Consider the following 15,110-nt stretch of genomic DNA (forward strand, 5'->3'; position numbering starts at 1 on the left):
CTTGTTGATATAAATCCTCAGCAGTCGTTACTTAATTCTGTTTTATTTGCAGTATCTTGACAGTTATAAATGGGTCACGTCACTTCAAGTGATCGTTCACCCAAATTTCAAACTTCACTCATTTTCTACTCCCTCTCATGTCGACTAAGGGTTGGGATTATTTTCAGAGTAATCTGTTCTTTTAGAGTTATAGACAAAACTGTTTGTTTATTTTAATGTAGCGACTGGAGATCAGTTGTCGTCGTCTTTGTCCAAAAACACACTTAAAAACATCCAAATATTTCAATACTACTCGTCCGTTATGTCCATCTTGTATTGAAGCCTCAATGAGAATAATTTTTCCGAAGAAACTTAAAGAAGTCTATATCTTAAGCTTATTTTTAGCAGGTGTTGCTAGGCTAGTTGCTAGGCAAGCTTTGGCTTCATCTTCGCCCAAAAAGACAAACTTAAACCATCCAAATACCTCCATACTGCACGTCTGTAACGTCCATCTTGTATTGAAGAAAAATAATTGTTCCATAAAAACTTAAATAAATCTGTACATTTAAAGTTTGTGTGTAGCATACGTTTTCAGTCCCTCAGCTCCTGCCTGAAGTATTTCCTCATTGAAACACATTGCTAGTGTCAAGTGCGAAGGATTTAGGCAGCTAGCCTAGCAGCGTCGGCTAAAAACTAGCTTAATATATATAAACTTCCTTAACAATTTCTCAAGTCGAGGCTTCAGTACAAGATGGACGTTACAGACAATCAGTATTGAGGTATTTGGGTGTTTTTAAAGTTTGTATTTTTAGACGAATATGAAGACGAAGCTAGCCTAGCAACATCTGCTCGGAGCTTTATCTCTAACAACACTTATCTGTAGTCATTGGGCAAATTACCCAATCAGAGCTCTTGTTATCCAGTGACGTATGTTGAGAGGGAAGGTTCAACATGAACTAGAAGAAGTCAATTAAAATAAAATAAAATTGAGTGGGCTGATAAATCCTCTGAGGAAACTGATGGACATCAGTCCAATTATTACATTTTTTTTCTACTAAAAAAAGGCCATTTTGACTCTCCACTCACTTTAGACCCACCGATGACTGACAACTTTTCTATCTTCGACTTCAGAGACGACAGGAAGTTGTCGTATCACCAAAAACAAACGTCCACTCGGGTCTAAGCAAGTGCGGGAATAGAGAGATAAAGAAGACGTAAAATGGCACAAAAAAATGAGGCAGAAACCTCAAGAGAACCAGACTCCCACTCAACAATCACTTGAGAAAAACAAATATAACTAAGAGACATTTGAATCTATTGTCAAAAAGACTGATTTGACCAAATACTACTTATACTAACTTTAATGTTTTTTTTCTTCAGGGAATGATGTTTAATAATTAACTATATAAACACTTTTTAATAGACAATTTCATTAGAAAGAAGAAAATATATATTTTATACTTTTTTAAGTCAAGAAGAGGAAGTTTTTTTTAATTTAGATATTCACACATACTCTATTCCATGTTTTACTTTAATGCAAAATTAAGTATTGACTTAATAAAGTCTATCTAATCTAATAATATACTTAATTTTTCATTAAAGTAAAACATGGAATAGAGTATGTGTGATCGGAATTATTCCTTTTTTTACTTAGATATATATATTTTCTTCTTTCTTATGAAAACTTATTTTAAAAAGTGTTTATGTAGTAAATTAATAACATCATTCGCTGAATAATTCCCGTTCACTAGTGTAACATTTGTATTGAAACATTATGAATCAATACATTATTTCTTACATTATACATAAAAAATTATCACATTTAAAGTTTAACATATTATTATATTTAGCACCACATGTTATAATTATATATTTTAAATATTATTATACGTGTAAAACTATTAAAAACAATTCAACTGGATGATAGTTTAATTTATTTGCCGCCAAATAAATAAATTCCTTTTAAAATTGTCCAAAAAAAACATCCTTTTCCACAAAGTGTCTCCTTCTGGGATCCAGACAATAACACGACAACTGTCCATCATCTCTAATAGGCTCATGTCTCCACTGATGTCACCCAGTGTGACGTCCTCGTCTCGGTCGATCCGTAAATGCAACCGCCTGTAATTGACTCTGTCCTTGGAGTGTTTTCTCGAGGAGCCTCTGAATAGATTTGTATTTATTCTTAATTCCTAGAACCTTCTTCACCGTGAAATCCAGTTGTTCAAGTTCGTATCGAAACAGTTGCTTTTATTCTAGGCGTCAATATATTGTTCTTTTGTTTCTTCCACGACACAACCGTAGATAATGTTAGATTGTCAGCAGACGAGTGATTGACGGCTGCTCCGTGTCCTTCCACTGGACCGCGGACAAAATGGCCACCGTGGGGAAAAGTGGGATTTTGAAGAAGCTGCGACTCGTGAGAGGAATTTAAGATACAAGTGAGAGAAGAACAAAACAAGATCGTGTGTTTGTTGAAGATATTGAATTAAAACCAGACACACACAAGTATTAGCAAGATCCTCACGATACTTTGGTCAAGATACGCGGGTACTGCAGTTAACACAGTTCAATACGTAATAATAATACATTTTTAGTTTTCTCTTGTGTTGTCTCTGGGTCAAGGTGACCCGGGCCTCCCTGGCCTTGACCCAGAGACAACACAAGGGTTAAAAAGCACCTTTCAAAACTCTCAAGGTCACTTTACAAATACAAAATGAAAATCACATCATACGATTAAATCAAAATAAAGCAGTCAAATATCATAATACAATAAAATCACGTAAAAAAAACAAACATAATATAATACAATAAATTCACATAAAATAATATAAAAATAATATAAAACAATAAAATCACATAATCCAATGAATCTATTATACAACAATAAAATACTTTAAAACAATAAATTCACATAATGCAATAAAATTATACGCAACAATAAAATCACATAATACAATAAAATAATATTTAAAAATAAATTCACATAATTCAAAAATATATATATAAAACAATAAAATAACATTAAACAATAAATTCAAATAATTCAGAAAATATATAAAACAGTAAAATAACATTAAACAATAAATTCACATAGTAAAAACATATATTTAAAACAATAAAATAACATAAAACAATAAATTCACATTATACTTTTTTTTAATATAAAACAATAAAATAATATTAAAGAATAAAATAACTTAATAAAATAAACATAAGATAAAATACTGACATTAAAATAAGAAAATCTGCGAGAGGTGCTTTAAAAATATAAATGACTTACTAACAATAACAATTAAGAGAATGAAAGAATCAAATAACTAAAAAGACATGAAATATGATGTATTTCCTAAACAATATATAAATAAATAAACATACTAAGAGATGAAATATCAGGAACAAGTATCTCAATATTAAAAATGCATTCATTCATAAAATAAAAACCTAAAATACTGCTTGTATTTGAACAGACTAGAGTATAAAGTTGTACGATCTTCATCATGAGCACAAACCATCAAGTAAAAAAATGTGAGGTTCCTCCGACTCGAGGACGTCAAAGTGTTTCTGCAGAAGCTCTCGACAAAATTGTGCTTCAATTTGAGTGAAAAAGCTCCTCAGTAAACGCCGGTGGTAAATATTTCCAGGACTAATAGCACATGACTCACCGTGAGCAGAGACACCTTGGACGCACTCTCCTCCAAAAGTGGCTGCCATTACGCTCACTTTGGACACTTTAGACAAATCCTACTTCCCTGCCACTCGTGGCAATAAAAATAAAAAATAAAAAAGCCGTCGTGCAATTTTCTTCCTGTTTAATTATTGAATGGCGTGAAAGTGGCACTAATGGTCATGTTTACTTCCCCGTGAATCCGAGAGCGTGTGATTAAATGTGGCGTCATTAAAGATGTCACGTGGACGACGTCGACGCCGTCTGTTCGGGGACTTCCTTTCCTCGTCCTCGCTCGGTTATTGTTGCCACTTCACTCATGACTTTTTAATGCTGTTTCCTCGCGGGAGTCGTCCCTGGAATGATAAACACGTGGCTAATGCGTTTATGGATGTGATTTTTCCTTCTCCCCCCGTCTCGCTTTAAATGTAATCCCGGTGTTTGAAACTCCTTTTTTTTTCCCTGCGGCTGCAGGTCCTGTGCCTGATCACGGCTCCGGTGACGATGATCCTGTCGTCGCAGCAGGACGCCTCGTTCGCCTTCGCCGCGCTGGCGGTCGTCTTCTCGGCCTACATCACGCTGGTGGTGCTCTTCGTCCCCAAGGTACCTCTTTTTTAAAGCGTCGCAACACCGTGTTGACTATTTCACCGTCTCTGAAGGAACCCGGGGAGGAAGCTGTCGTGCAAAAAATAAATAAAAATCATCCGTACCTCGGTTTTTTTTCGAAAAAAGTTTAAAGTGACAAACTTTAGCTAAAGTTACTGTGAAAAGTTCACGTAAATATAGTTAAAGTAGCTTTTTTATTCATCCACAAAAAAAAATTCCCGATCCTGAGGGATCAATAAAGTTCTACCCACCTACCTAATTTAATATACCTATATAGAGTCCAAATTCTCTCACATGAATAGGAGTCCAAAATCTCACAAATTAATAGGAGTCCACAATCTCACACATGAATAGGAGTCTACAATCTCACACGTCAATAGGAGTCCAAAATCTCACACGTTAATAGTCCAAAATCTCACACATTAATAGGAGTCCAAAATCTCGCACGTCAATAGGAGTCCAAAATCTCACACATTAATAGTGGTCCAAAATCTCACACGTCAATAGGAGTCCAAAATCTCACACGTCAATAGGAGTCCAAAATCTCACACGTTAATAGTCCAAAATCTCACACATGAATAGTACAAAATCTCACACATTAATAGGAGTCCAAAATCTCACACGTTAATAGTCCAAAATCTCACACATGAATAGTACAAAATCTCACACATTAATAGGAGTCCAAAATCTCACACGTCAATAGGAGTCCAAAACACCGTGTTGACTATTTCACCGTCTCTGAAGGAACCCGGGGAGGAAGCTGTCGTGCAAAAAATAAATAAAAATCATCCGTACCTCGGTTTTTTTTCGAAAAAGTTTAAAGTGACAAACTTTAGCTAAAGTTACTGTGAAAAGTTATCTTATAGCGTCACGTAAATATAGTTAAAGTAGCTTTTTTATTCATCCACAAAAAATCAGATCAATAAAGTTCTACCTACCTACCTAATTTAATATACCTATATAGAGTCCAAATTCTCTCACATGAATAGGAGTCCAAAATCTCACAAATTAATAGGAGTCCACAATCTCATACATGAATAGGAGTCTACAATCTCACACGTCAATAGGAGTCCAAAATCTCACACGTTAATAGTCCAAAATCTCACACATTAATAGGAGTCCAAAATCTCGCACGTCAAAAGGAGTCCAAAATCTCACACATTAATAGTGGTCCAAAATCTCACATGTCAATAGGAGTCCAAAATCTTACACGTTAATAGTCCAAAATCTCACACATGAATAGTACGAAATCTCACACATTAATAGGAGTCCAAAATCTCACACATTAATAGGAGTCCAAAATCTCACACGTTAATAGGAGTCCAAAATCGTACACGTTAAAAGTCAAAAATCTCACACATGAATAGTCCAAAATCTCACAAGTTAATAGGGGTCCAGAATCTTACATATTAATAGGAGTCCAAAATCTCACACATTAGTAGGAGTCCAAAATCTCACACATTAATAGAAGTACAAAATCTCACACATTAATAGTCCAAAATTTTAACACATGAATAGTCCAAAATCTCACATTAATAGGGGTCCAGAATCTCACATATTAATAGGAGTCCAAAATCTCACACGTTAATAGTCCAAAATCTCACACATGAATAGTACAAAATCTCACACATTAATAGGAGTCCAAAATCTCACACGTCAATAGGAGTCCAAAATCTCACACATTAATAGTGGTCCAAAATCTCACACGTCAATAGGAGTCCAAAATCTCACACGTTAATAGTCCAAAATCTCACACATGAATAGTACAAAATCTCACACATTAATAGGAGTCCAAAATCTCACACATTAATAGGAGTCCAAAATCTCACACGTTAATAGGAGTCCAAAATCGTACACGTTAAAAGTCCAAAATCTCACACATGAATAGTCCAAAATCTCACACGTTAATAGTCCAAAATCTCACACATTGATAGGGGTCCAGAATCTTACATATTAATAGGAGTCCAAAATCTCACACATTAATAGGAGTCCAAAATCTCACACATTAATAGAAGTCCAAAATCTCACACGTTAATAGTCCAAAATCTCATACATGAATAGTCCAAAATCTCACATTTAATAGTCCAAAATCTCACACATTAATAGGGGTCCAGAATCTCACATATTAATAGGAGTCCAAAATCTCACACATGAATAGGAGTCCAAAATCTCACACATGAATAGCAGTCCAAAATCTCACATATTAATAGGAGTCCAAAATCTCACACATAAATAGGAGTCCAAAATCTCACACATAAATAAGAGTCCATAATCTCACACATGAATAGGTGTCCACAATCTCACACATGGATAGGAGTCCACAATCTCACACATGAGTAGGAGTCCAAAATCTCACACATGAATAGGAGTCCAAAATCTCACACATGAATAGGAGTCCAAATTCTCACACATGAATAGGAGTCCACAATCTCGCACATGAATTGTTGTCCACAATCTCACACATGAATAGGAACCCAAAATTTTGAAGAATTAGTTCATTTTGCTAGCATGACTGGTTTAGCATCACCTTAGTAAAACAGTCTCTTGCTGCGAGTGTGCTCTGGCTCCACGACACAGGGATTGGAACCAGCGACGACGATACAATGGCGCAGGAACCTCCCGAGCAACTGCACCCGTCGCGCTCTCTTATTAAGACATTTAAGTGATTTATTATGCATTCAGCTCCACTAAACTGGCTTCCTCCTCCCGTGGCGGAACAGATGAGGCGCCTCATCACCCGGGGCGAGTGGCAGTCCGAGCAGCAGGACACGCTGAAGACCGGCTCGTCCACCAACAACAACGACGAGGAGAAGTCCAGGCAGCTGGAGCGCGAGAACCGGGAGCTGCAGAAGATCATTCAGGAGGTGAATTTACGTTTCTCCATAAAGATGATAACGATTATTAAACACTGATTCAAATGCAGACGTATGCTGCGCACACCAGGCACTCTTGAGGAAAAGAAGTAGTTCATCCTGGAGGCGCCTGCATAATTCATAAGTACAGTTGGCGCGCATGGATTCACAGCCGTGTATTATCCGGGTGATAAATATTCCGTATTGTTAAACATGCTCGTGGGTCACTTGTGCGAGCGAACGTCAGGACGAGTAAACCTTCGGAGAAGTCGACCGAGGTCGAGCGAAGATTAAGCATCGATCAGGAGATTAAAAAATGCTGGAGAAAAATACATATCGTCGTCGAGAATTCCGGTGTTTCGGAAGAGGGTATGTTGACGTGATGTATGGAGTAAATCAGTGCCTTCATTATAACGATTGAATTAAACATTTTGAATTATGATTTTTTTTTTCATTTTAAAGCATTTAATATTGTTTTTTTTATATAATTGAATTAAATTTTGAAAGGTTGAATTTGTTTGTATTGAATAATTTGTTAATTGAATTAATTTGTTTTTTATACTTATATCAACATTTAAAATATTGAATTTTAAAAATTTAAAATTAATGTTTATTTGATATTCTTATTAAAAAATAATTAAAAAAAACATGTTCCGAATTCAGGCTTTTAAATTCAGTATAAAAATGCATTAGTACTGAAGATGTTTGTGCTTTATTGAAAATTAAAATAGTCGGACAAAATAAATAACAAGTACAAACAATTAAATTCCACAAATACTAAATAAACAGTCCAATATATAATAAATGTCCAAAAACCAAAGCGTCCGACTAACCGCGCGAACAAAACAGGAAACAAAAGGAATCCTGGGAAACGGGAAATAAAACTTGAAGGGCAAAATATTTGCGAATAAAAAATAACAAACTAAAGTACTTAAAAGTAAAAAACTCAAAATAAAAAAAGTCCAACAAGAATAATCCAAGGAAACAAAAGCAAGAACTACAAACCAGTGCAGAGAAATCTGTGAACAGGAAGTGATATTTCAAAATAAAAGTGTGGGGGGAAAAGCACATTTTAAAGGTTTTTACACTTTTCAACCGGTAATTACTTTGAAACTAGAATAAACATCCAAAAACTATAAAATGCAGAACACAATTAATTTTAGTTTTTTATAAAAATAAAAAAATGAGATCCTTGGCAGAGGTATGCGTGTCTCAGTGCTCTTCTATAGATAAGTAGTGTTCATGCAAGTGTGTTTCTAGGAATCTCTGGGCTCTTCACCGAACCATTATTGAAGATTACCAGTTCTCAGTAATCTTTATTTATTTGGCAAGACTTCCTGTTTTTAACTCCGTGAATTACGTAACCTCGTCAACACAAGTGCAACAGAAGGGTTATAAAAAAGTGAAATAAAAAATGAAATTTGGCACTTTTACCAAAAGGGAATTTTGCTGCAATTATTAAACATAATGTATATCATTTTTGGTTAGAATTGATCTTATAAAATTGGTATTGAAGAAGTATCGTTCAGGAACAGGCGTCGAAGTCAAATTCTCTGTATTTTTACCATTATCTAAAATTCTTTACCCTATAAATACATTGTTTAAGAGTTTATTTTGGCCTCTATTGACCGTAATCAGAAGAAAAATGTTGTGAATTGTCTGTTAACGTCAGTGTTATTCATTTCCTGTTCATACATCCACTTATTTCCTTTCACAGCAAACTATCTCTGAATTGATCTTAAGTGCTGCGGCTCAGTCCATTTTTCTTTTCTGTTGAAAACTCTTTGGTGGCATTTACATCGTCCCGCTTCACGTCGTCCTCCCCGAACGACTCTCGATGTAAGAAGGTTCCACTTAAGGCGCAGAAATCACGACGTTTAAAGTTAGGAAAGCAATTTGCGAAACGCGTTTGAAAATGTCTCTCGTTTCTTTCTGAGAGTGTCGAGAAGAGAAATATAGGGAACTCGTTCATGGCTCTGAGGAAATCTTCAACATTCAAGAGTCATTTTAGAGGAAAAGTAGTCGTAAAGTGTAAGAAACGATGGATCTGCTGACAAAATCTGGGAAATATTTTCAGAATAAAAGTAAATATCTTCCTTTGATTTAATTATGTTTAACAAATAATGTGTAGTTTCTCATATCTTGTATTATTTATATTTAATTTATGAATCTATATATTTTTATTTTTTATTTATTTAGTTTTATTTTCTAAATTAAACTTGTGTTTTTACCTAACACTGACTTAAGGCAATCGTCATAATTTCCTTTTTTTTTCGCTTAAAAATTTGGTCAAAACTTTTTTCCTCATGAAATCTGTATTTACATTTCTTTTACTTTCAGTTCCTCTTTTTTTTTTAATTGTGACATCTGGGAGGAAATTTGAAATAATATGGTCAATAAATAGCTAATATATTTGGTTATAATCTATAGAGAATGTTTAATATATATATATATTAAACATATATATATATAACATATATTAAACATTCTCTATAGATTATAACCAAATATATTAGCTTAGAATGTTTAATATATAGTATATATATATATATATATATATATATATATAACATATATTAAACATTCTCTATAGATTATAACCAAATATATTAGCTTGGAATGTTTAATATATAGTATATATAAATATATATATATAACATATATTAAACATTCTCTATAGATTATAACCAAATATATTAGCTATTTATTGACCATATTATTTCAAATTTCCTCCCAGATGTCACAATTTAAAAAGAAAGAGGAACTGAAAGTAAAAGAAAAGCAAATACAGATTTCATGAGGAAAAAAGTTTTGACCAAATTTTTGAAGCGAAAAAAAAGGAAATTATGACGATATATATATATATATATATATATATATATATATATAAATATATATATATATATATATATTTTAATAAACTTTATTTATTTATTTATTTATTTATTTATTCATGTATTCATTTATTTACTTATTTTTAATATTATCAATTTTTAGTTCCTGGAAAAAGAATGTACTGCAAGAAACGCATCTATATAAACTAAAAAAATAGATATATAAATGTTACAAGATATGAGAAATGACAAACACAAATGTCCAAAAATAGAAAATCCCAAAAGAATTCCTAAAACAAAACATTTCTTCACTTCTTGGTCATCAATAACAAAGAATTAGAAATACTTAAATAACTCAAATATTTTCCACTCTTTCTTCACGATCGGTTGAAGAACTTTCGGCTCTCGGTCGTCACCGCGAGCCGTGACTCCATTCCAGTCACGTCAGCGTCGAGGTCTTGCAAGCGTGACCGCCTCGTGTAGACTGTCTCTGCTGGGAAAATCCCAGGAGTCCTGGAGAAAGAAGAAAAGAAAAGTTTTGAAAGTTGGGTCTTAAAAAAAAAACTGAGATGTCTGGAGCTGATCATCAACCTCCAGGTGAGAAGACTCGGCAGGTGATCCACATAATCAAAGACGTTGTGGAGCGTGTTGATGATTCTCGGTGTCGGATACGTCGGGAATATGACACGAACAAACGTGTGGAATCTTGTCGACTTGAAGGACGTCACGAAGTTGCTTCCAGAAGTCCGGCTGCTGACTCGTCGGCTGCTTCCGTCACGAGGGACGAGGAGGCTTAACTGGAACAGACGTCAGCAGAAACTAGACTTTCACGAGAATTAACGCTTATCGGCGTCCAGAGGAAAACGACTCCTTCGTTGACTCGGCTCAGAGAGCGTCGGCTTGGAGAGGAAGTACAAGTGGAACAAATCACTTTACGACAATTTAAATAGTCTTTTTTTTTACTAGAATTTCATGTCAAATTAATATATATATATATATATATTTTTTAGAAATATTATGCAATATATTCTACTGTATTTATTTGTATATATAACATTTTTTGACATTCTTTATATATCATAAAACTTGTGTTTTTTTCCTAATACTGACTTAAGGTAATCGTCATTATTTCATTTTTTTTTCGCTTAAAAATTTGGTCAAAACTTTTTTCCTCATGAAAGCTGTATTTACTTTTCTTTCGCTTTCAGTTTCTCTTTTTTTTCAATTGTGACATCTGGTAAGAAATTTAAAAGAATATTGTCAATAAATAACTATATTTAATATATTTAAATAATATATTTGGTTATAATCTATAGAGAATGTTTAATATATATATATTTTTTTTTTTTTAATAAACTGTGTATATATATGTATATTCATTTATTTATTTATTCATTTAATTTTAATATTTTAGACTTTAGACATTCTTTATAGATCATGACCAAATATATTCATTATTCATACATTAAATATATCAATTATTTATTGAGAATATTGAAATAAATGGACATTACAGAAAAAAAAACTGGGTCAAAATAAAATATTATTATTTCTTTCTCATTTTTTACCAGATGTCACAATAAGTGAAACTGAAAGTGGAAGAAACGTAAACACAGATTTCACGAGGGGGAAAAAGTTCAGACAAAATTTTAGAACGGAAAAAAAAGGAAAATATGACGATTACCTTATGTTGGAAATATTAGAAAAAAAAACACATGTTTTATTTAGAAGATAAAGTAAATCCGTGTGCTTCAAACTGGATGGAAATATAACAATATTATAGTTGTATTTCTCTGACAATATTGTATCATTTTCCCTAAAAATCAATTTAATCACACTTTTTAAATGTGTTTTAATTTTGTTGTACTGTTGATAAAAAACAAAAGCAACAGATCGGGAAGGAGGTCTTCATATTCCCTCAATTGGTGGTAGTTTGTTTAGAAGAAAACATTTTTGTAAACAATAATAAAGAAGTGAAATAAGTGATTTATTTATTTTTCGTATTTATTTTAATTGACACGTCATCCTCCTCTACTCCTTCAAATGTCTTCACTTAAACAAAATAAATTAAATTAAATTAAAATCATGCTTAAAGAGCAACACTTGAAGTAGTTTATTCTAATGTGTGAATCGAATATTTATAAGACTCATTTATTTATAATATTAAGGCACTTCAGTCAAAATGGACAAAAAAACGTTTTGTACAAAACTTTATTATTCAAGAGTCATTTTAAAGGAAAAGTAGTCGTAAAGTGTAAGAAACGATGGATCTGCTGACAAAATCTGGTAAATATTTTCAGAATAAAAGTAAATATTTTCCTTTGATTTAATTATGTTTAACAAATAATGTGTAGTTTCTCATATCTTGTATTATTTATATTTAATTTATGAATCTATATATTTTTATTTTTTATTTATTTAGTTTTATTTTCTAAATAAAAATTGTGTTTTTTTCCTAATACTGACTTAAGGCAATCGTCATAATTTCCTTTTTTTTCGCTTCAAAAATTTGGTCAAAACTTTTTTTTCAATTAAAAAAAAGGAATCAACATTTATTTATTTAATTGATCATATTTCTTATATTTGGTCTTGCATTAAATGTTATTAATGACGTTGTGTTTAAATGTCAATGTTTTGTCCTAAAAACTGAATAAAAAATTGTGGGAAAAAAGTTTATTTAGGCTGAAAAAAACACAAAAATGTTTTCTGCTTTTGAGGATTTACTGTTGGACCTGACACATGAGATGTTCTTCCTGTGTTCTGAGTATTTATACGATGGTGTTGATCTCAGGTGAAGAACCTCCATCTGTCGTTCTTCATCAAATGTACTTTTTTCTTTTAAAAAACACAGTTTTTCTAACACCCGAAATTTGTGTTCGCAGAAAGAAGAGCGAGTGTCCGCCCTCCGCAACCAGCTGGCCGAGCGCCAGGCCCTGCGCAGCCGCCGCCGCCCGTCCTCGGGTCAGAACCACAACGCTCCGCCGCCCTCGTCCGGGCCGGACCCCAAGTCCCTGCTCCCGCCGCCGGGCTACCCCAGCACGGACAACCACTCGCTGCCGCCGTCCTTCTCCAACTCGTCCGGCCTGTACCCGGCCGACAGCAAGATGAGCCGCAACCACTGTCACAACAGCCAGATCCCGCTGCTCTACAAGTGAGGACGGGGGTCGTAGGAGGGGGTCGTGGGGGGGTGACCTTTGACCCCGTGACTCTCGTGAGAAGCACAAACGTGTTCACCCCGGAGCGCTTCGGCCAGGGGCGGCTTCCGACACTTGACACTTGTGACAGACAAGCACATCTCAGACCTGCTCGCAGGTCTTTCTTCTTCTTCTTCTTCTTCTTCTTCTTCTTCTTCTTCAAGAGGAGTGATCTCCATCCTTCCTCCTCCTCATCTGTGACGTGGACACGCCCGGACCCTCCCAGTGTCGTCGAGTCTTTGTCTCCACCTGGAGTCCAGTACAAGCACATGCAGTGGTGATTTCTATCGTTCCGTGGACCTTTACTTCTTTTTTTTTTTTTTTTTTGGGTCATGAACTAGATGTTGAAGCGGGATTTTTTTTAAACCTGAGAAATGTACAGACGTGAAGGTGTGAGTCATTTAAAAGCCATTGACACAAAACGCTACAGAAAAAAAAAATCAAAAAACCAGACGCTCTTGACTTGCATGCAAATCAACAGGAAGTGACCTCCTTATATGGTCACGTCGCCAACCAACCCGTTTCATATTTAACAACAACCACGATCATTCAAATAGTCTTAAAAAAAAAGTCTGTGAGTCTTGGCTTTATAGTGAGCTCCCGGTTACGGCTGGCTTGTCCAGTTCCCGCTCCTTTTTTTTTTCTTTTTTTTTCTAAAGCAATATGTGGTCTATGTTGTTGAACTCATCAAAACAGGAAGTTGACTCCATAAGAAAAGGAATGCGACTTATTTTCTACTCTCTTTGAATCCACGATCAACTATAAACTGGTGAAGATTGTGAACGTCCTGCATGCCGTGACAACAAGGTAGTTCATTTGAAATAAAAGAAAAACTCACGGTTGTTTTTTTTTTATTTTTGATCCTGATGGACAATCGTTCAGAATGTTCTCTTTATTTTATATTTATTTTATTTTCCAACTTGCCTTTGAAGATGATTGTAAATAGATCAAAGGAATTTTGAGAGATGAAAAACCCCCGGCGTCTTATTCCATCCAAGCAATGACAACAACAGGTTAATAAGCAAGTAAAAAAAACGATATAAACGGAGATATATTTATATACTTTAGTTTGCACTTTAACACAGTAATATTTATGTTCCTAAAGTAATAATGGTTTTTAGCTCAGGATCAGCGTAACATCTGGTGAAGTGTTGGACGTGGTTTTCGGGGAGAATATTTGTATTTGATGTATCGAAGATATTCAATGTTGATATATTTCAGAGTATGTGTATTGCAGACCTCAATAAAAAATCGCTGTTGTTTTTCACCTGCCGTGTGTGATCACTGTGACGTCATAGTTTCTGTGAGGAAACGGGTTAGTTCTCCACGAGTTACTCATTGAACCGATCTGACCTTTGAGCACGAGAGGGAGTTCAACAAGTTTGCTGCAGATACTGTTCAAATAAAATGAGGAAAAGTGTTATCATAACAAACAAAAAAGTGCTCTGTGACCACATGTGGCCCCTTGTGTATTCATGTGGCCCCTGACAGTGTTAAAACATTTAATATTTAAGAAGTTGCACTGTTAAAGGTGGGGTAGACTTGAGCAAGATGCATTTTGAATCAAAAATTAGGTCTGACAGTGCCATCAGGATATTGAATGGTTGAATTAACATTGCAAAGTTGGAAATGCTTTTGTTAATATATAGATTTTTCTTCTATAATTGAATTTATTTATTTTTTATAATATTTTAATCATCAATTGACTTTATTTTTACACATATACTTTGATGTTCTAATTTCAATGATTGAAAAAAAATCTATTTCTCAGCTAATTATTTTCCATTTGTAGCCTTCTTATTTCAATATAAAATGTTGACATAATAGACCGTACTAAACGAATACCGAGCTACTTGATTGGTGTAAAATTAAAAGCTCCATCAAGTACTATAGTATTGCCTGGTTCCACTATTATAACAACATTTATTTGAACTATTGGAATTACGATATCAAACTATATGTGTAAAAAAAACACATG

General features: G+C 34.0%; 1 protein-coding gene across 1 annotated transcript in view; it reads left to right on the forward strand.

Moving 5' to 3' along the window:
• gabbr1a (gamma-aminobutyric acid (GABA) B receptor, 1a) overlaps positions 1–13,154 on the forward strand; it is a 123,948-nt gene extending 110,794 nt beyond the window's left edge. Inside the window, exons 22-24 of the mRNA XM_087779176.1 lie at positions 4,121–4,249; positions 6,973–7,116; positions 12,821–13,154. Of these exons, the coding sequence (XP_087635302.1) occupies positions 4,121–4,249; positions 6,973–7,116; positions 12,821–13,093 (546 nt within the window). The 3' untranslated portion in view covers positions 13,094–13,154. The remainder of the gene's footprint in view (positions 1–4,120; positions 4,250–6,972; positions 7,117–12,820) is intronic.
• Positions 13,155–15,110: the final 1,956 nt, after the last annotated feature.

Source organism: Callionymus lyra, chromosome 17, assembly GCF_982586985.1.
Source record: "Callionymus lyra chromosome 17, fCalLyr1.hap1.1, whole genome shotgun sequence".
Taxonomy (NCBI): Eukaryota; Metazoa; Chordata; class Actinopteri; order Syngnathiformes; family Callionymidae; genus Callionymus; species Callionymus lyra.